Source organism: Drosophila virilis, unplaced genomic scaffold, assembly GCF_030788295.1.
Source record: "Drosophila virilis strain 15010-1051.87 unplaced genomic scaffold, Dvir_AGI_RSII-ME tig00001170, whole genome shotgun sequence".
NCBI classification, from domain to species: Eukaryota; Metazoa; Arthropoda; class Insecta; order Diptera; family Drosophilidae; genus Drosophila; species Drosophila virilis.
Window position 1 is genome coordinate 2034787 of NW_027212828.1, and position 21929 is coordinate 2056715.

General features: G+C 40.9%; 3 protein-coding genes across 5 annotated transcripts in view; 1 reads left to right on the top strand and 2 right to left on the bottom strand.

The window, feature by feature from the left end:
* The first annotated feature begins 4811 nt into the window (after positions 1-4811).
* Snap25 (Synaptosomal-associated protein 25kDa) overlaps positions 4812-21929 on the top strand; it is a 271616-nt gene continuing 254498 nt past the window's right edge. Inside the window, exon 1 of one of the 3 annotated variants that reach the window (XM_070210840.1) lies at positions 4812-4970. The gene's annotated coding sequence lies outside the window, so the exon portion shown is untranslated. The remainder of the gene's footprint in view (positions 4971-21929) is intronic. The other 2 variants (XM_015169290.3, XM_002058732.4) reach the window with 2 other exon arrangements.
* Positions 11579-12805, bottom strand: LOC138911513 (uncharacterized). Its single transcript, XM_070210833.1, has 2 exons — positions 12506-12805; positions 11579-12346 (listed from the first exon to the last, which is right to left on the bottom strand). Exons 1-2 carry the CDS (start codon positions 12803-12805, stop codon positions 11579-11581), a joined length of 1068 nt encoding a protein of 355 aa, XP_070066934.1.
* LOC138911514 (uncharacterized) lies at positions 13025-13516 on the bottom strand. The gene has a single exon (XM_070210834.1). The coding sequence runs from the start codon at positions 13514-13516 to the stop codon at positions 13025-13027; it is 492 nt and encodes a 163-aa protein (XP_070066935.1).

Genomic DNA, 21929 nt, shown 5'->3' on the forward strand with positions numbered 1-21929 from the left:
TTTATACAGGAGATGAAATCGGCATTTATCGATCCTCTTGTTGTCGTGTTTCGCTGGCGCCAAACGACGAAGGCAATCGACCACACTCTGAGATTCGGCTGCGTCGCACATTCCGACTTGCGTATTTACTCCAAGAGCTTTAGCCGGGCACAAACTTATGCCAACTGTTTCAGGTGTTGCCAATCGAGGGAGCAGCCCTAGCAGCGCATGGATTCTGCTACCTTTCACGTACTTCGGTATAAAGTTTTTAAGATTGCGTTCATATTTTAGGTGATTTCTTGAAGATTTTTATACCCTGAACCCATTAAAAATGGGTATAAGAGTATATTGTATTTGTGCAAGATCCAAATGTATGTAACAGGAAGAAGGAAGCATCTCCGACCCTATAAAGTACATATATTTTAGTCGGGAGCTCCCGACTAGGGGATACCTTGAACCCTCTTCTTCCAACATTAAATGCATATATATTCTATTTTAGAAGCTGTATGTCAAGTTTGGTGACTCTAGCTCTTATTATTTACCAAAATTGCCCAAAAAAACAGGATATCGAAGTCGATTTTTACCGATTGCTTGGAAACGGAGTAAGTTATCGATTATCGGAAATAAACTCAATCTGCGCGGGAACTAGGAGCACCTACATCTAAAATTTCAAGTATCTAGCTCTTATAGGTTCTGAGATCCTTGCGTTCATATATACGGACGGACGGACGGACGGAGAGACAGACGGACATGGCTAGATCGACTCGGCTTTTGATGCTGATCAAGAATATATATACTTTACGGGGTCGGAGATGCTTCCTTCTGCCCGTTACATACATTTGGATTTCGCACAAATACAATATATCCTTATACCCATTTTTAATGGGTTCAGGCACTAACCAAACAACATATAGACTGGACATACAAACAACGTTGTCACAAAAAGTATCGGAGGCATCTGGTTCAAAATCGCGAGTAACAAAACCGCTTACTCCACAGGTAAATGCGTGGCGCACTCTCTTCCATATGATTTGTGCGATAGAACGGCAACGCTGTTAACTTTTATCTTGCTCGCACTTACTCTCAGCTCTCAATGCTCTCTCTCTGTTTAGGGATTGTTTAAATGTGTGTCTGTGTATGTGTCCGACAAGCAAAACTGCGCACAAATTCATTTTTTCTCAAATGGTGAGGCATTGCTACCCTTTTAAGGCACGAGTAATATGAAATTGAGAAAGGGTTTGCCACGTCGATGCGAAATTCTTGCATTTTAGCTGGCTATCGTTGGTAAGGGTAGCCAAGCGTTGCCATGTGTGCATTTAAAATATTTTGGACTCACTATTCACGCATACTTACATATTTTGTATATGAATAGAAGCATTTATGCGCTTGTGTGCCAGTCTATATGTGGTTTGGTTAGTGGTTCAGGGTATAATAAACAAATTTAAATAGCATAACCGAAAATTGTAATACCAAGTAGAAGCGCATGAATGTATGTGTGTACATGAATAAAGAAATTCTTGGAATTCGCACGTTTTCACACGTTTTCTTTTACAACGTTTGTGTTAACCGTTCCTGATGAAATTTTCTACAGTACATCTTATTGTACTATAGAATATTTGTTTATTCTTAAAAAATCAATTGAATTTAATTTGTGGGTTAACATGAGAGCAGTATAAAATAGTTAATTTACTTCATTTACAGCTATGAGGTAGTAGAGCGGATAGCTATAAAATTAAAGATACTTGATATAAATATACTATTTTGGAAGCTACATGTCAAATTTATTGCTTACGAAAATTGCTCGAAGAACAGGATTCCGATATAACTTTGCATTGATTACAAGAAAACGGGGCAAGTTATCGAATATCGATATAAGCTCGATCTGCGCGGGTTCAGGTTATAAGAAATTAATTAAAAGTAACTGCTGTGTTTCTTTAACTATCTTATAGTAGATCTACTTGTACTATAAAATATTGATGCATTATAAATAGGACAAATTGGTGGGTAAAACATTTATATTCGATTCAAGGCTACTGTATGTGGTATCATATATACCATTCTAGAAGCTACATGTCAAGTTTAGTGACAGGACAGACGAACGGATTGACAGATGAAGATGGCTAGATCGACTTGGCTGATGATGCTGATCAAGAATGTATAAGTTTTATGGGATCGGAGATACTTCCTTCTGGCTGTTAAATACACTTACACAAATACATTATACCCCTTTTACCCATTTATAATAGGTTCAGGGTATAAAAGAAAAGGCTATCTTCGACATGTCGAAGATTTAACAATGATCCAACCTTTTTATAATGCTCATAATTCTTTGTCCGTATCTAAGAAGCACAAGGAAAATAGTTAATGGCGCGGATGGTAAGGACATCTTGAATAAGAAAAAGTTTTTCAGACCAGAACAAAAGAAAATTTTCGACTAATAGTTCCTATGGCATCTATATGATATAGCCATCTAACGTTTGGTTAAGATATCTAGAAGAACAAAACTAGAACTACTTAATTTCCGAACAATCGTTCCGATGGCAACTATATAATTTAACGGTCCGCTGCATAAGTGTACGAAAAATTTAAACTTATAAATTTATTGAAAAACAAAAAAAATTTTGTATACAGGAAACTACTTTTCGACCGATCGTTCATATGACAGCTACATAATATTGTGATCTTATCCACTTTCCGATATACATATGTATTGTGTGCAACAGAGAGAAAGACTTCTGTTCCTATTTATCCCAAATTCGCTTAATTCAACTATTCCTCTTATACTTAAATTTTTGCAAGAAAAATTCGACAATTCCGATTACTTCTCGTCTCGCCCACACGTGTACTAACACATTGTCTGTTTAAATTTCGTCTGTAAGCATGAAACCACTAACCATACAATGCATAGATACGTCAAACAGCCAAATAATCGAAACACGATTAGTTGATGCGAGGGAACTCCATGGGCGATTGTGACCATTTTTTTTATTTCCAGAGACAGTAAGTCTGCTGAGAGTGGCAGCCGAACGATCAGAACGATCCTCAGACCTCAACGTCGCTGCGTCTGATGCTTTATCGTAATATATTTACACAAACGTGCCCGTGGCACGTATTTTATAAAATGAATATTTCGGACAGTAAACAAAAACTTTCATACACTTTCCACCGAAACAGTTTAGAGTTTGGTATGGATTTTCTAAATAGTGGGAAATACTCTACAAATGAATTTAAACGAAGATCTTTAAAAAGAAGTTTGAGGCCGATTGGATGGTAAACAAAAAACTTTCATACAACCGTTTTTCGCCAATTTACCACTGTTGTGGGTGGAATTACCCAAATGGGTTATACATGTATACATTAAGTTCTTATGTAGAAAATAAGCTTGAAGCAAATGGGGAAAAAATAAAAGTCACCAAGAAAAATCGTTGAATTGCACTTTCTTTCGATGAAGCTTTAACTTTGCGATAAATGTGAAACACGTCTCAAATGATTTTTTATGTAGATCATTGGCTATGAATTTGAGCGCGAAACGTGACCCACCAAATCTCTGAACCCCATTTCTACCAAAGAGGAAGGCATTTTTCGAAAAGTGTGAAACACCCTTGAAATGAATTTGAACAGAGAATCTTTGAAAATGAGAATGAAGCCGATCGGAATAGAAAGAGCCGGTTAACAAATTATATATAGTAATAATTAAATTAATGTAACATTATACATATGAATGCTATTGTCTTTCTATTCAGTTCATTTCCATTGTCCCAAAACAGTGTGGTAGCCTATGCCGTGAGCCCTGCCGGTGAGGATTGCAGCTCTTGCTTTGGCTAAATTTGTTTTATAAATTTATGTAATTGGTATCACATTTTCGCATTTAATCAATTTATACTTTTATTTTTTTTTTGGCATGCAGCCGGAATGCATATGACATTAATTTTTTTCTTTTTAAACTTATCGCAACAACAAAAAAACGTAGATCCTTTCAACAATGTACAGAGGTGCGCTTAGGAACACGTGACTCCGATAGTTGCGCACTCCTTGAATCTATCGATATCTTTTCTTTCACCTTCAGTGGGCAATTCAAAACGCTGCATGATGATTTGTTGTGGTATTTATTTTCTTAACATATTGATGCCCGTAATAAAGACCTACCTGCACCTGACCGTTTAATACTTATGCGTACAAAATGAAAAGCTAGCATAAAATCATCGAAATCATTAATATCAGTTTTTGTGAACATCGATAAATTTAAATACAACATTTGTATACATCAATACAATATATACCTTTGCAATGGCTTTATACAAATATCAAAGTTTTACACTTGCTATAAAACCCACCAGACATGAATAAACAAACAATTCTTAACCTGCTTTGTTAATATACATACATGTATATATTTAGTTTCGTCTTGTATTTTAATCGATAAGTCTCAGAAGTACCCTTTGACAGTGCGCGCAAAAATGCTTCAAATACATCAGGTCAACAGTAAAAAGAAGATAAAAGCCTTAAATATACCCTATGCCGCATTTATTATAAATTACTATAAGACTTTAGAAGAATAATTTTTATTTTTTAGTTGATTTAGCTAACATTTTTCTTCAGTTAGCTATAAATTCAATATATAAAATTACTCTTATTTTATGTTGGATATATTATTGTTAAACATAATGCCATTTTACTTAATTAAATTTATCAATATCATTTAGAAGTAGTATATTTAAAATTTAATGTAATTTCAATCTTATCAACATTGCGGACATGAATATCTGTACGTAAGCTGACGTGTTATAGGACTGTTCCTTGCTAGACAACTAGAGGGTATAAAATAACTGTTAGTACAGAAGTTCAGGAAACTTATATCGTTTATTGTCAGTGCGCGTAATTTCGCTGTTCAAGATTATTGGGTCGAATTATATTTCTTAAATAAGTATCAACCTAATAATTATAAGTGAAAGGTAAAATTATACTTTACTTTAAAATCAAATTGAAGTCAGGTATGTATCAACAAATATATTTTAGGTGTATAAATTCACAACAAATATATATATATATATATATTTATATATATATATATATATATATATATATATATATATATATCATTCAAAAATGTATTAAATATTATCATTTGTATATAATAATTATAAATAAAATAATGCTTATAATATATTTTTTAATAACTGTGTGCTAAAAACAAACTTAAGGTAAATATGTACATGAGTTTATTGATTTTACATATGTACATTGGTTACGTTGTATTTAGTGCGCAGAATCGAATGACAGTCATATAATACAAAAATGTGTTAGTGCAGCAAGAGCTGTTGGCGAATTATCTGACCATGTAGCCAGCTTGCATATGTATAAATAAAGAGTTTATATAAATATTAACAACAACACAACGATTTAATATTTAAAACAACCTTGATAAACGTTTAAAGTTATTTACTGACGATGACAGTGCTACATACTCTAATATTTTTTTAAACGCTAGTTGGGATTATGTGACGGCATGCATTGCATGAGGATACTACACATTAAATATTTTGACAAACTCTGCGCAACGTTTATTTTGAAGAATTGTCACGGTTGTCTTATCTGCCTTATCTTTAAGTACATATATGAATGAATTAAGTATGTTGTAAAATATATTTTTACTTGAAATTTGTGTTTTCATAATATGCCATTTATTAGCATTCGTATGTTGACTTTAGCTGTTAATTGAAAATCATACCATTGTTCCGGATTTGTTAGCCTGAGAGACTGTTGTTACTGATAGGATTTGTTTCATTCAAAAATGTATTAAATATGGTCAAAACAAAGGAATTGAGTGAATCCATTGGAAATAAAATAATAGTGAAGTGTAACTTAGGTATTTAAAAAATATTAGTAATTAAGTAATTAAGTTTACACTATTTTTCGTTAAACTATTTATTACCAAATAGATTTTTTTAATTGATATATTTTGATCCTCGGAGTATAGCTCCAAAATTTAGTTTCTGGAGGGATCCTTAAATAAAATAGTATATGCAGGCCAGACATTAATAAGAACCCCCCATCCGAAGGAGCTAGGGAGCCTCTGTGAATACTTCCCAATATATTTTGTGAAGATCGGTTGAGCACCGCCGTTGCCATTGCTTCCGGATATGCATAGCTAGATTAGCTCCACTACATTAAATTTTACAATCCTTCATTTGGTTCAATTGCAGACGTCTCAGTACAGATTGCATGAAGTTGTGGATACAACATAATGGAATCTCCTTTCAGATTGCTTTTACCTCTGATATTGTGACCTCGCAATTCCTTGTCAAGCTTAGCCTCCCGTTTCTTTGAGGCGACGACCCCAAAGTGTTAACCCGATATCTACGAATTAAATATAATCATAGGCAACTCCGACTTCTACAAACATAAGCAGGAGATGCGGAGGAGCGAAAAGGCTTAAGTAGATAGTTTTCGAGAAAAGGGTCGTTAAGTGGCGAATCTGATCAGCAGCTTCACTTTTGGATTGACAGCTGTAAGTATCAGACGTGCGCACGCAACGACGACGACGGACTTAAAAAGAAACGGCTAGTAGTTACCATTTGCATTGTTTTGCATTATTTTGCTGACGAACAAGAACTGTTTATTTTCAGTGTTTTCCACTTGGCAGCCATCAGCCATAACCCTAACCGCAGAGATCACAGCAGTTCCTCTCCCTTTTTCCTGATAGATAAATCATTCAGCGGCGGAGTAACCCCAACGACACCCTTACCCCCTTTTTTAGTTACGCGTCCCGGCTAATTACAAATGTCTTGTAGAGTGGATCTGGGAAAACTGAGTTTTACAATCACAGTTAATAACACTACATTACATTACATCGGTTTGTGACATCCTTGGTCATCGGATGTATAATTGTACACGGTTTGGAATCTTGACCTCTGCGTTACGACTTAGGGAATAAAAACGACTTGTTTTGTGTTTTCTGGCCAGCTGACTGCGCTTGCTGATTCATTGCCCACGCCTCTACCTCTAAGTCGTCGACATCCACCTCCACCTCTCTTATCGCCCAGAATTTCCGCAGTGATCTTGGCTACTGCTATCGAGATCGTCAAAAATCGCTCCGCTTCTCAGCTGCATCTTATAAAGTCACGACTTGCTCACCAGCTTCAGTTAAAGGAGCACAAGTCCTCAGCAATTGTCCCCGGTCTTCGAGTGTCCCGTTTTGACACTTAAGACAATACGGTCTCTATTATGTTACAGTCACAAGTCTCTGAATACTCAACATGTCTCACAGCCCTGGTACCGTCTACTATAACCGATAGTCAACCGAGTTTTACTATCAAAAATACAAATTGGAACATCCCTATTAACATAGGACTTGCATATCCGTCTTTCTTTAAGCCGCAACACGGGGCTTGATACTTGGGGTTAGCGTCGGCCAGATAGGCTTTTCCCAGGGCTGCCAAGTTTTCAAAAAACAAGGGTAGTTTCTGGAGGAAGACCGCGTTTAAGTGGGTCCACGTTAATTGCGAAGCACACTGTAGGCAAACTTGAGTCAAGCTCAGACGAACGTGACGATTTATTTATTCTTCCTTATTATTCAATACATTGTACATACAATACATAATAAAATTGTGTAATAAAAAACCTATTTAGAGATCACAATTTTAAAATAGCATGGGGGTGTTTTATTTGCCAGCACAGCTGGTGTGCCCCTTTCACAGCTAATTTTGTCAGTGACGCTGTTAGAGCCTACATCTAAGCAGAAGGGTGAAGGCAGGAAAAAGTGTTCTTAGGTAAAATTGAAAATAATCTTAATTTCCTATATTAATTAAGAAATTACAATATATAGGAAAAAAGAAAGTAAAAAGATTGTTATTAAAGTAAGGAAATTAAAGCTAGATATTATGTTAAGCAGATCGGACAAAAAGAAAAGTAATGGGAAATCACCCACCCAACATTTTTTCAGCCTGTCCGGTAAGCTATGCCATTGCCCTGGAATGGTCAGCGACTTCCCGAGGGTATCCTGAAAGCAACGATTTTATTAGGGGTAGAGAAAGTTCGGTAGAGAAAACGTGATGCAAACTATTATAATTTTTACATAGCACGCGAAAAGGATTGTACATAGCGTAGTCTGTTGTACACGTAGATAGGATTAAGGGGCGATAATTTCTGGTTGGTCTAGCCGGAACAGAGAATTGAAGAAGCCCTAGCAGAAAAGGAGAATCTATGTCGCCAATAGTCAACTTATGTAGAAAAACAACACCGAGAATGGTTCGCGGTTGGTTATCGACGGTAGGTTAAGAAGAAGCAGCCTGTTGCAGAGGGATAGCAACCGAAGATTAGGGTCCCAATTTAATCCTTGTAAGGCAAAAAGCAGAAATTGCTTCTGAATAGATTCAATACGTTCCTGGCTATTGGTATACTGCGGAGACCAGATGCAACAGCAGTAATCAAGGATAGGGCGAACAAGAAAGATGTACAGAAGTTTTGTTATAAAAGAATTGTTAAACTCTTTAGACCATCGTTTAATGAATTCAAGTACACCTTTTGTCTCATTGACGATGGTATATATGTGAAGATTGAGACAGAGTTTGGAAACAAAAAGAACGCCTAGATCCTTAACTGTTAGTATACGTTGCAAAGGGATATTGTCGATTGTTTAACTAACAACATAAGGTGTAGTGGGATTAAATGTCATAAACATACATTTTGAATAATTTAGATGTAATTGATTGAGCGAACACCAAAGTTGCATAGCGTTCAAATCGTCGTGTAGGCAAGAATTAGGATTAGTGTATGATAGAATAAGTCCGTATACATGAGTGATCATTTATAAAAAGAGTAAAGAGTAAAGGTCCAATATGACTACCTTGAGGAATACCAGAAGTAACGTGAGCCTGTTTAGTCAGCCTCAGCATTACTCCTTGGGTCCTACCTTTTAAATAAGAATTAATCCAAAGCAAAAGAGACTGAGGGAAACCCATTCGGTCAAGTTTAAAAGTAAAATGTCATGGTGCACAGATTCAAACGCCTTACTGAAGTCGGTGTAAATGACATCAGTTTGCATTTTCGAAAGGAAAGCATCATTTACCAAGGAAGTAAACTTAAGCAGATTGGTCGTAGTTGACCGATTCTTTACGAATCCATGTTGAACAGGGGAAACAACTGATTTGCAGAAATGCTGCAAAGTCGAAGTGATTATTTTTTCAAATAATTTAAGAATAGACAGTTTTGCAATGCCCCTGTAATATTGTATGCCACACTTCCCAACTTTCTTGTGAAAAGGAATGATATAAGATTCTTTCCAAAAAAATGAAAAGACAGAAGTTTCAAGGGATAGATTAAAAAGCTTTAGCAATGGATAACGAAGGGAAGAACTACACTCCTTGAGTGTACAACTAGGAATATTGTCATGTCCAGGAGAGTAGGAAGATTTTAAAGAGTTTATAGCTAATAGGAGAGAGGAGCGTGAAATAATGGGAGAAGGTATTGAACCAGCGGAAGAAATAGTATAAGGGTAAGAATTAGTATTAGGACAGACTGAAGAGTAAGTTGATTGAAAAAAATTAGCAAAGAGGTTAGTAGAATCAGAGTCATAGCCAGCTTTATCCATCCTGAGAAAAAAAATATGGCAAACTTCAAGATTTACGCTTACGGGGAAATTGCCTTTTACAACGAGTTAGATAATTCTCATAGCATTGAGAATTAAGAAGAAAGAATTTCGACTTGGCTATGGAATATTTAGCCACGTCTGTACACGAACCAGAGTTTTTAAACTTTTTAAAATATTTAGATTTTACATTTTGTATATGTGATAATCTGGGAGTTTGAAAAAGTAGTCGAAGGAATTGACTTGGGAATACACACATCTAATAGGGAGTTTAGGGTGATAAATCAAAAAATTATGGCAGCGGGGCTTATTGGCTGATGAACACGAAATGAAAAGATTACAAGTTCTGATTGCAGAGTGGCTTTAACGGCAATTAACAACAATCCGAATCGAAGAAAGTGCTTGCCATGAAAAGATTTTTAAGCTTTAAAATGGGACCTCTAACATTCTGATAATGAATTAAGATTTGGTCAGAAGATGAAGTACGTTTTTTGGGGCAGAAATAGAACCCTGCAGTGAAGGGATTAGAAGGTTGTGTGTAGTTACAAGCCTTTTTGCAACTAATTAATTAGCACTGCTTTGTGTGCAACGAAATTCGATGTTTTATATTTTGTTTCAAATGTATTTATTTACCGCACAGGGCACTTATTATAGTTTACGAAATGTTATAATATTGCTCGGCAGTCAACTCGAAATAGCTGTGCCTTGCTTGCGATCAAACGAAAAACTAAAACTATGTGCAAAACGAACGAAATTGAGCTCCGCTCAGAACGATGGGCAGCGGGCGTCAGTGCAGGAGGCAAAGGGGCCGATGAAGACAGTAGGCAGCAACTTACAAAGAGCAAACATCATTTACTCTTAATCTGTATTTATGATTATTGTATTCTGCTGTTACTGAAGAAGCGTTAAATACTCTTCGCGCCAACGGGCCCAAAATACTTGTTGGAGGTATGTGACGCGCTGAAAATAGCTAAGCCGATTGAAATTAAGCTTCCTTAGATCAGGCTCAATGTATGACGAAGATGGCGCTGTACCCAGAAAGTGTGCGGGTGTCAAGACGTCAGATCATCGGGATGCTCTGAAAGTGGAAGTAATGGACGAGAATTAATAATTGCCGTGATGTGGCAGACGAGCGTGCGCAGCGAATCGAAGTCCAAGATGGAAGGGCCGACAGAGCGATAAAAATGGTGCTTCGCAGTCTTCACAGCGGCTTCCCATAGCCCGCCAAAGTGTGTCGGATAGGCAAAACTCGTGAACAGCTTTGACATGCTCGTCACTCAGGAACAGGCGGCTCAGATCTGCCAGCTCATTCTTAGCGCCTATGAAGTTTGTCGCATTGTCAGACCAGATCCTTGAAGGTCGAGTGCGAGTCAGGATGAACCGTTTTAGGGCGTTTAGAAACGATATTTTAGACAAATCCTTTACAAGCTCTAAGTGTACTGCCTTTGTAGCGAAGCATATGAACAGGCTAATGTAGCATTTCACGGGAGGCCTGTTGCGGACTTCGCTCTTGTAGAAGAATGGTCCACAGTAATCAACGCCAGTAATCATAAAAGGAAACGATGTGTCGAGACGATCAGCTGGTAGATCTGTCATTATGTGCTCTACCAATCGTGGCTTGGCACGAAAACAGATTGTGCATTTGGCAACAATACTAGAGACTGTTTTACGACCGCCAATGGGCCAGTATTGGAGCCGATTCGAAGCCAATACGGCGCGAGGTCCAGCATGCAAATTCCGTTTATGAAAGTGGATTATTATTGCTCGGGTCACAGGATGCTGGCGAAGCAATATAATCGGATGTCGCGCTGAGAAGTCCAACAACGAATTTTTCAGTCGTCCACCGATGCCGAGTAAGCCGAAGTCGTCAAAGAATGGCACGAGAGAGGCCATTGAGCTAGACCGTTTGACGGGCCTTCCTTCCATAAGTCTAAGAGTAGCCATTTGCACTGACCGTAGCAACAGATGTGTGCCATGACGCACGTGGCTTACAGTTAGCTCAGATTCTCGGATTCAATTTACAAACTTGTAAATGTATGTAAAGACGCGTTGCAGCTTGGAGAACGAGTTGATGAACTTGCAGCCAATTGAGAGATCAAGTTGCGATGCAGTTCCGAGTAAAACCTTGTGTCGGAGTTCTGGCAAGGATTCGGCAGGTACACAGGAGGCAGGGCACTCTTCCTTTTCTTTTCTGACAAAGCTTGGGCCATGGGCCCATAACGGAGACCTGGAAAGCTCACTGGGCAGCGCTCCTCGTGAAATTATATCCGCCGGGTTTAATTCAGTGGGAATATGATGCCATTCCATGCTAGTAGTGAGCTCTTGGATGGCTGCGAACCGATTGGCAACGAAAATATTGAATTTGGAAGCATCATTATGAATCCAAGCTAAAACTACAGCAGAGTCTGAGCAACAGTAATAACGACAGCTAAACACTTTTAGTTGGCAGATTTCGCTGAGCAGTTCAGCCAATAATGCAGCTCCGCAGAGTTCCAGCTTTGGTACAGTGATGGTTTCCACAGGCGTGACACGCGACTTGGAACACAAGGGACGTACGCTTGTGTTGCCATGGCACTTTAAAACTGTATAGACGCATGCCCCATAAGCGCTCAGGCTGGCATCACAAAATCCGTGAATCTCAACTGTGCTGTCTGATGAGAGTGTCCGACGGGGATACTGGAATTGCTGAGTCTGCTCAAAATCAGCGCAGAAGTTGACCCAGGCTGTGCTTAAGTGTACAGGCAAGCTCTCATCCCAGTCCAGGTTTTCTCTCCAGAGATCCTGCATAAAAATTTTAGATTTTGTTATTACAGGCCCAACAAGACCAAGGGGGTCGTAAAAACGAGCAATCGAGAAGAGGATTGATCGTTTTGTCAGTCTCGAGGGTAGCCTCAGTGGAGAAAAAGAAAAAAGAAAACAGTCTGAGGCGGGATCCCAAACGAGACCTAACGTTTTCGTGATATCGCTGCCATCGTTGAACTTAAGCAGCGATTCCCTATCCTCTTCCGATATGCTTTGGAGTATAGTAGCGTCGCTAGAACACAATTTTCGCAGCTTAAAGTTGCTCTTGGCGAGTAGTCCAGACGTTTGCTTCAATATCTCGACTGCATCTTGAACACAGCTACCACCAGAGATGAGATCATCCACGTAGAAATCCCTTTTAATAATGTCAGCGCCAATAGGAAATGCCTGCTGCTCATCCATGGCCAGTTGGTGCATAGCCCGCACTGAGAGAAACATGCTGGTTTTGTGCCGCAGGTGACGGTGTCTAATTTGTAAGTTTGTATCTTCTGATGCTGAGAATCACGCAACAGGATACATTGAAGATAGCTGTCTGCTGGTTCGATTCGTACGCATCGATACATTTTGCAGGCGTCATAACGCCTGTGAGGGCGACTGCGAATGTACGAAAACGCATCAGTATCGAAAACAGTTTCGGTTGGATGGTAGGACCTGCCATCAGTGCATCATCAGCGAGTGTCCAGAGGTAGTAGCTGCCGATCCATCAAACACGACCCTTAGCTTGGTTGTAGTACTATCCTCCTTCAGCACGCAGTGATGTGGCAGATAGTATTTGCATTGGCCCAGTGCAGCTAAGCTATTAAGTGGCATATGATTTAAGTCAAGATATTCCTTTATAAATGCTGTATGTTGGGTTTTCAAAGTTGGATTGCGGTCTAGTTTCCTTTCTACATTAAGGAATCGGCGAAGCGCCTGTTGATAGGAGTCACCCAGCTGATCCAGGCTTAGTCGAAGCGGTAAGCGAACTGAATACTCGCCAGTCGGCAGACGCTTAAAATTGGCCTGAAAGTGTACCTCGCAGTCACGCTCCTCCCTGTTTGGTGATGACTCAGGCTCGGTACAAGATTCCAGCTCCCAAAACCGACGGATTAATTTGTCAATCTGTGCATTCGTCTGCAGATGCGAGTCTATCAGCAGATCTGGATTCATCACTAATTGCCTAGCCACGGCTGATCTGGCCAACGCAGGGCAGATCGGAAAACAGACTGGCTTCGATGAACATGTCGATTTGCTGAGATTTGAAGAACTCAGGATTAGCTAGTTGTATGTTTGACAGAATGTTCCATGATGCAGGGTCAAAGGTGAAGCCAGGCTGATTATCGGTGATGGATGGTGCAATCAATGCCGGGATGCATGTAGATTATTCAGACACTCGAGATTGGACATTGATGTTTGCCGAAAAACCATCTGACGAAAACGCTGCATCACCAATGCCAGAGACGACTGCTGTGGACTTGAATTTGCGCAGCTAGCTGGTGCTGATGAGCAAGACGAGAGGTGATCCAGCGCGATTTTTTACATTGATGACGGCAGTGGCAAGTAGGACGACATCGTGCTTATTATATCCGCCGGGTTTAATTCAGTGGGAATATTATGCCATTCCATGCCAGTGGTGAGCTCTTGGATGGCTGCGACCCGATTGCCAACGAAAATATTGAATTTGGAAGCATCATTGGGAATCCCAGCCAAAACTACAGCAGATTCTGACCAACAGTAATAACGACAGTTAAACACTTTCAGTTGGCAGATTTCGCTGAGAAGTTCAGCCAATAATGCAGCTTCACAGAGTTCCAGCTTTGGTACAGTGATGGTTTTCACAGGCACGACACGCGACTTGGAACACAAGAGACGTACGCTTGTGTTGCCATGGCACCTTGAAACTGTGTAGACGCATGCTCCATAAGCGGTCAGGCTGGCATCACAAAATCCGTGAATCTCAACTGTGCTGTCTGATGAGAGTGCCCGACGGGGATACTGGAATTGCTGAGACTGCTCAAAATCAGCGCAGAAGTTGACCCAGGCTGTGCTTAAGTGTACAGGCAAGCTCTCATCCCAGTCCAGTTTTTCTCTCCAGAGATCCTGCATACAAATTTTTGATTTTGTTATTAAAGGCCCAACAAGACCAAGGGGGTCGTAAAAACGACCAATTGAGGAGAGGATTGATCGTTTTGTCAGTCTCGAGGGTAGCCTCAGTGGAGAAAAAGAAAAAAGAAAACAGTCTGAGGCGGGATCCCAAACGAGGCCTAACGTTTTCGTGATATCGCTGCCATCGTTGAACTTAAGCAGCGATCCTCTTCCGATATGCTTTGGAGTACAGTAGCGTCGCTAGAACACAATTTTCGCAGCTTAAAGTTGCCCTTGGCGAGTAGTCCAGACGTTTGCTTCAATATCTCGACTGCATCTTGAACACAGCTACCACCAGAGATGAGATCATCCACGTAGAAATCCCTTTTAATAATGTCAGCGCCAATAGGAAATGCCTGCTGCTCATCCATGGTCAGTTGGTGCATAGCCCGCACTGAGAGAAACATGCTGGTTTTGTGCAGTAGGTGACGGTGTCTAATTTGTAAGTCTGTATCTTCTGATGCTGAGAATCACGCAACAGGATACATTGAAGATAGCTGTCTGCTGGTTCGATTCGTACGCATCGATACATTTTGCAGGCGTCATAACGCCTGTGAGGGCGACTGCGAATGTACGAAAACGCATCAGTATCGAAAACAGTTTCGGTTGGACGGTAGGACCTGCCATCAGTGCATCATTCAGCGAGTGTCCAGAGGTAGTAGCTGCCGATCCATCAAACACGACCCTTAGCTTGGTTGTAGTACTATCCTCCTTCAGCACGCAGTGATGTGGCAGATAGTATTTGCATTGGCCCAGTGCAGCTAAGCTATTAAGTGGCATATGATTTAAGTCAAGATATTCCTTTATAAATGCTGTATGCTGGGTTTTCAAAGTTGGATTGCGGTCTAGTTTCCTTTCTAAATTAAAGAATCAGCGAAGCGCCTGTTGATAGGAGTCACCCAGCTGATCCAGGCTTAGTTGAAGCGGTAAGCGAACTGAATACTCGCCAATCGGCAGACGCTTAAAATTGGCCTGAAAGTGTACCTCGCAGTCACGCTCCTCCCTGTTTGGTGATGACTCAGGCTCGGTACAAGATTCCAGCTCCCAAAACCGACGGATTAATTTGTCAATCTGTGCATTCGTCTGCAGATGCGAGTCTATCAGAAGATCTGGATTCATCACTAATTGCCTAGCCACGGCTGATCTGGCCAACGCAGGGCAGATCGGAAAACAGACTGGCTCCGATCAACATGTCGATTTGCTGAGATTTGAAGAATTCAGGATTAGCTAGTTGTATGTTTGACGGAATGTTACATGATGCAGGGTCAAAGGTGAAGCCAGGCTGATTATCGGAGATGGATGGTGCAATCAATGCCGGGATGCATGTAGAGTATTCAGACACTCGAGATTGGACATTGATGTTTGCCGAAAAACCATCTGACGAAAACGCTGCATCACCAATGCCAGAGACGACTGCTGTGGACTTGAATTTGCGCAGCTGGTGCTGATGAGCAAGACGAGAGGTGATGATGTACAATTGCGACCCAGAGTCGAGCAACGCACGGCAGGGCACCAAGGATCCAGCGCGATTTTTTACATTGATGACGGCAGTGGCAAGTAGGACGACATCGTGCTTATTATATCCGCCGGGTTTAATTCAGTGGGAATATTATGCCATTCCATGCCAGTGGTGAGCTCTTGGATGGCTGCGACCCGATTGCCAACGAAAATATTGAATTTGGAAGCATCATTGGGAATCCCAGCCAAAACTACAGCAGATTCTGACCAACAGTAATAACGACAGTTAAACACTTTCAGTTGGCAGATTTCGCTGAGAAGTTCAGCCAATAATGCAGCTTCACAGAGTTCCAGCTTTGGTACAGTGATGGTTTTCACAGGCACGACACGCGACTTGGAACACAAGAGACGTACGCTTGTGTTGCCATGGCACCTTGAAACTGTGTAGACGCATGCTCCATAAGCGGTCAGGCTGGCATCACAAAATCCGTGAATCTCAACTGTGCTGTCTGATGAGAGTGCCCGACGGGGATACTGGAATTGCTGAGTCTGCTCAAAATCAGCGCAGAAGTTGACCCAGGCTGTGCTTAAGTGTACAGGCAAGCTCTCATCCCAGTCCAGTTTTTCTCTCCAGAGATCCTGCATACAAATTTTTGATTTTGTTATTAAAGGCCCAACAAGACCAAGGGGGTCGTAAAAACGACCAATTGAGGAGAGGATTGATCGTTTTGTCAGTCTCGAGGGTAGCCTCAGTGGAGAAAAAGAAAAAAGAAAACAGTCTGAGGCGGGATCCCAAACGAGGCCTAACATTTTCGTGATATCGCTGCCATCGTTGAACTTAAGCAGCGATTCTCTATCCTCTTCCGATATGCTTTGGAGTACAGTAGCGTCGCTAGAACACAATTTTCGCAGCTTAAAGTTGCCCTTGGCGAGTAGTCCACACGTTTGCTTCAATATCTCGACTGCTTTTTGAACACAGCTACCACCAGAGATGAGATCATCCACGTAGAAATCCCTTTTAATAATGTCAGCGCCAATAGAAAATGCCTGCTGCTCATCCATGGTCAGTTGGTGCATAGCCCGCACTGAGAGAAACATGCTGGTTTTGTGCAGTAGGTGACGGTGTCTAATTTGTAAGTCTGTATCTTCTGATGCTGAGAATCACGCAACAGGATACATTGAAGATAGCTGTCTGCTGGTTCGATTCGTACGCATCGATACATTTTGCAGGCGTCATAACGCCTGTGAGGGCGACTGCGAATGTACGAAAACGCATCAGTATCGAAAACAGTTTCGGTTGGACGGTAGGACCTGCCATCAGTGCATCATTCAGCGAGTGTCCAGAGGTAGTAGCTGCCGATCCATCAAACACGACCCTTAGCTTGGTTGTAGTACTATCCTCCTTCAGCACGCAGTGATGTGGCAGATAGTATTTGCATTGGCCCAGTGCAGCTAAGCTATTAAGTGGCATATGATTTAAGTTAAGATATTCCTTTATAAATGCTGTATGCTGTGTTTTCAAAGTTGGATTGCGGTCTAGTTTCCTTTCTAAATTAAGGAATCGGCGAAGCGCCTGTTGATAGGAGTCACCCAGCTGATCCAGGCTTAGTCGAAGCGGTTAGCGAACTGAATACTCGCCAGTCGGCAGACACTTAAAATTGGCCTGAAAGTGTACCTCGCAGTCACGCTCCTCCCTGTTTGGTGATGACTCAGGCTCGGTACAAGATTCCAGCTCCCAAAACCGACGGATTAATTTGTCAATCTGTGCATTCGTCTGCAGATGCGAGTCTATCAGAAGATCTGGATTCATCACTAATTGCCTAGCCACGGCTGATCTGGCCAACGCAGGGCAGATCGGAAAACAGACTGGCTCCGATCAACATGTCGATTTGCTGAGATTTGAAGAGTTCAGGATTAGCTATTTGTATGTTTGACGGAATGTTCCATGATGCAGGGTCAAAGGTGAAGCCAGGCTGATTATCGGTGATGGATGGTGCAATCAATGCCGGGATGCATGTTGATTATTCAGACACTCGAGATTGGACATTGATGTTTGCCGAAAAACCATCTGACGAAAACGCTGCATCACCAATGCCAGAGACGACTGCTGTGGACTTGAATTTGCGCAGCTGGTGCTGATGAGCAAGACGAGAGGTGATGATGTACAATTGCGACCCAGAGTCGAGCAACGCACGGCAGGGCACCAAGGATCCAGCGCGATTTTTTACATTGATGACGGCAGTGGCAAGTAGGACGACATCGTGCTTATTATATCCGCCGGGTTTAATTCAGGGGGAATATGATGCCATTCCATGCCAGTGGTGAGCTCTTGGATGGTTGCGACCCGATTGGCAACGAAAATATTGAATTTGGAAGCATCATTGCGAATCCCAGCCAAAACTACAGCAGAGTCTGACCAACAGTAATAACGACATTTAAACACTTTCAGTTGGCAGATTTCGCTGAGAAGTTCAGCCAATAATGCAGCTCCGCAGAGTTCCAGCTTTGGTACAGTGATGGTTTTCACAGGCGCGACACGCGACTTGGAACACAAGAGACGTACGCTTGTGTTGCCATGGCACCTTGAAACTGTGTAGACGCATGCTCCATAAGCGGTCAGGCTGGCATCACAAAATCCGTGAATCTCAACTGTGCTGTCTGATGAGAGTGCCCGACGGGGATACTGGAATTGCTGAGTCTCAAAATCAGCGCAGAAGTTGACCCAGGCTGTGCTTAAGTGTACAGGCAAGCTCTCATCCCAGTCCAGTTTTTCTCTACAGAGATCCTGCATAAAAATTTTCGATTTTGTTATTAAAGGCCCAACAAGACCAAGGGGGTCGTAAAAACGAGCAATTGAGGAGAGGATTGATCGTTTTGTCAGTCTCGAGGGTAGCCTCAGTGGAGAAAAAGAAAAAAGAAAACAGTCTGAGGCGGGATCCCAAACGAGGCCTAACGTTTTCGTGATATCGCTGCCATCGTTGAACTTAAGCAGCGATTCTCTATCCTCTTCCGATATGCTTTAGAGTACAGTAGCATCGCTAGAACACAATTTTCGCTGCTTAAAGTTGCCCTTGGCGAGTAGTCCAGACGTTTGCTTCAATATCTCGACTGCATCTTGAACACAGCTACCACCAGAGATGAGATCATCCACGTAGAAATCCCTTTTAATAATGTCAGCGCCAATAGGAAATGCCTGCTGCTCATCCATGGCCAGTTGGTGCATAGCCCGCACTGAGAGAAACATGCTGGTTTTATGCCGTAGGTGACGGTGTCTAATTTGTAAGTCTGTATCTTCTGATGCTGAGAATCACGCCACAGGATTCATTGAAGATAGCTGTCAAACCAATGGACTTATTATATTATTAATGTTTATTATTATCACGTTAAACGAATGGATTTATAAACTAATTATTAAGCTAAGGAAACCTACATATTGACGTTTAAAATAGATTAAAACGAATCATTTTTGAGAATAAGAGAATAGGATTTAGGTTAAGAGAGATCAATTACGAATTAAATATAATCATAGGCAACTCCGACTTCTACAAACATAAGCAGGAGATGCGGAGAAGCGAAAAGGCTTAAGTAGATAGTTTTCGAGAAAAGGGTCGTTAAGTGGCGAATCTGATCAGCAGCTTCACTTTTGGATTGACAGCTGTAAGTATCAGACGTGCGCACGCAACGACGACGACGGACTTAAAAAGAAACGGCTAGTAGTTACCATTTGCATTGTTTTGCATTATTTTGCTGACGAACAAGAACTGTTTATTTTCAATGTTTTCCACTTGGCAGCCATCAGCCATAACCCTAACCGCAGAGATCACAGCAGTTCCTCTCCCTTTTTCCTGATAGATAAATCATTCAGCGGCGGAGTAACCCCAACGACACCCTTACCCCCTTTTTTAGTTACGCGTCCCGGCTAATTACAAATGTCTTGTAGAGTGGATCTGGGAAAACTGAGTTTTACAATCACAGTTAATAACACTACTTTACATCGGTTTGTGACATCCTTGGTCATCGGATGTATAATTGTACACGGTTTGGAATCTTGACCTCTGCGTTACGACTTAGGGAATAAAAACGACTTGTTTTGTGTTTTCTGGCCAGCTGACTGCGCTTGCTAATTCATTGCCCACGCCTCTACCTCTAAGTCGTCGACATCCACCTCCACCTCTCTTATCGCCCAGAATTTCCGCAGTGATCTTGGCTACTGCTATCGAGATCGTCAAAAATCGCTCCGCTTCTCAGCTGCATCTTATAAAGTCACGACTTGCTCACCAGCTTCAGTTAAAGGAGCACAAGTCCTCAGCAATTGTCCCCGGTCTTCGAGTGTCCCGTTTTGACACTTAAGACAATACGGTCTCTATTATGTTACAGTCACAAGTCTCTGAATACTCAACATGTCTCACAGCCCTGGTACCGTCTACTATAACCGATAGTCAACCGAGTTTTACTATCAAAAATACAAATTGGAACATCCCTATTAACATAGGACTTGCATATCCGTCTTTCTTTAAGCCGCAACACGGGGCTTGATACTTGGGGTTAGCGTCGGCCAGATAGGCTTTTCCCAGGGCTGCCAAGTTTTCAAAAAACAAGGGTAGTTTCTGGAGGAAGACCGCGTTTAAGTGGGTCCACGTTAATTGCGAAGCACACTGTAGGCAAACTTGAGTCAAGCTCAGACGAACGTGACGATTTATTTATTCTTCCTTATTATTTAATTGTGTAATAAAAAACCTATTTAGAGATCACAATTTTAAAATAGCATGGGGGTCTTTTATTTGCCAGCACAGCTGGTGTGCCCCTTTCACAGCTAATTTTGTCAGTGACCCTGTTAGAGCCTACATCTAAGCAGAAGGGCGAAGGCAGGAAAAAGTGTTCTTAGGTAAAACTGAAAATAATCTTATTTTCCTATATTAGTTAAGAAAATACAATAAATAGGAAAAAAGAAAGTAAAAAGATTGTTATTAAAGTAAGGAAATTAAAGCTAGATATTATGTTAAGCAGATCGGACAAAGAGAAAAGTTATGGGAAATCATCGACCTGGTGGGGGAAAATTTTTCAGCGTTTCCGGCTAGCTATGCCCCTGCTCATAGCTGGGAATGGTCAGCGACTTCCCGATGCTATCCTGAAAGCAACGATTTTATTAGGGGTAGAGAAAGTTCGGTAGAGAAAACGTGATGCAAACTATTATAATTTTTACATAGCACGCGAAAAGGATTGTGCATAGCGTAGTCTGTTGTACACGTAGATAGGAATAAGGGGCGATAATTTCTGGTTGGTCTAGCCGGAACAGAGAATTGAAGAAGCCCTAGCAGAAAAGGAGAATCTATGTCGCCAATAGTCAACTTATGTAGAAGAACAACACCGAGAATGGTCCTACGGTTGATTAACGACGGAAGGTTGAGAAGAAGCAGTCTGCTGGAGTAGGACGGCAACCGAAGATTGAAATTGCTTCTGAACAGATTCAATACGATCCTGGCTGTTGTTATACTGTGGAGACCAGATACAACAGCAGTATTCAAGGATAGGGCGAACAAGAGAGATGTACAGAAGTTTTGTTATAAAAGAATTGTTAAACTCTTTAGACCATCGTTTAATAAATTCAAGTACATCTTTTGTCTCATTGACGATGGTATATATGTGAAGATTGAGACAGAGTTTAGAAACAAAAAGAACGCCTAGATCCTTAACTGTTATTATACGTTGCAAAGGGATATTGTCGATTGTTTAACTAACAACATAAGGTGTAGTACGATTAAATGTCATAAACATACACTTTGAATAATTTAGATGCAATTGATTGAGCGAACACCAAAGTTGCATAGCGTTCAAATCGTCTTGTAGGCAAAAATGATGTAGAGGATTAGTGTATGATAGAATAAGTCCGCATACATGAGTACACGGGCATGTGATATAACATAGAGGAGATCATTTATAAAAAGAGTAAAGAGTAAAGGTCCAATATGACTACCTTGAG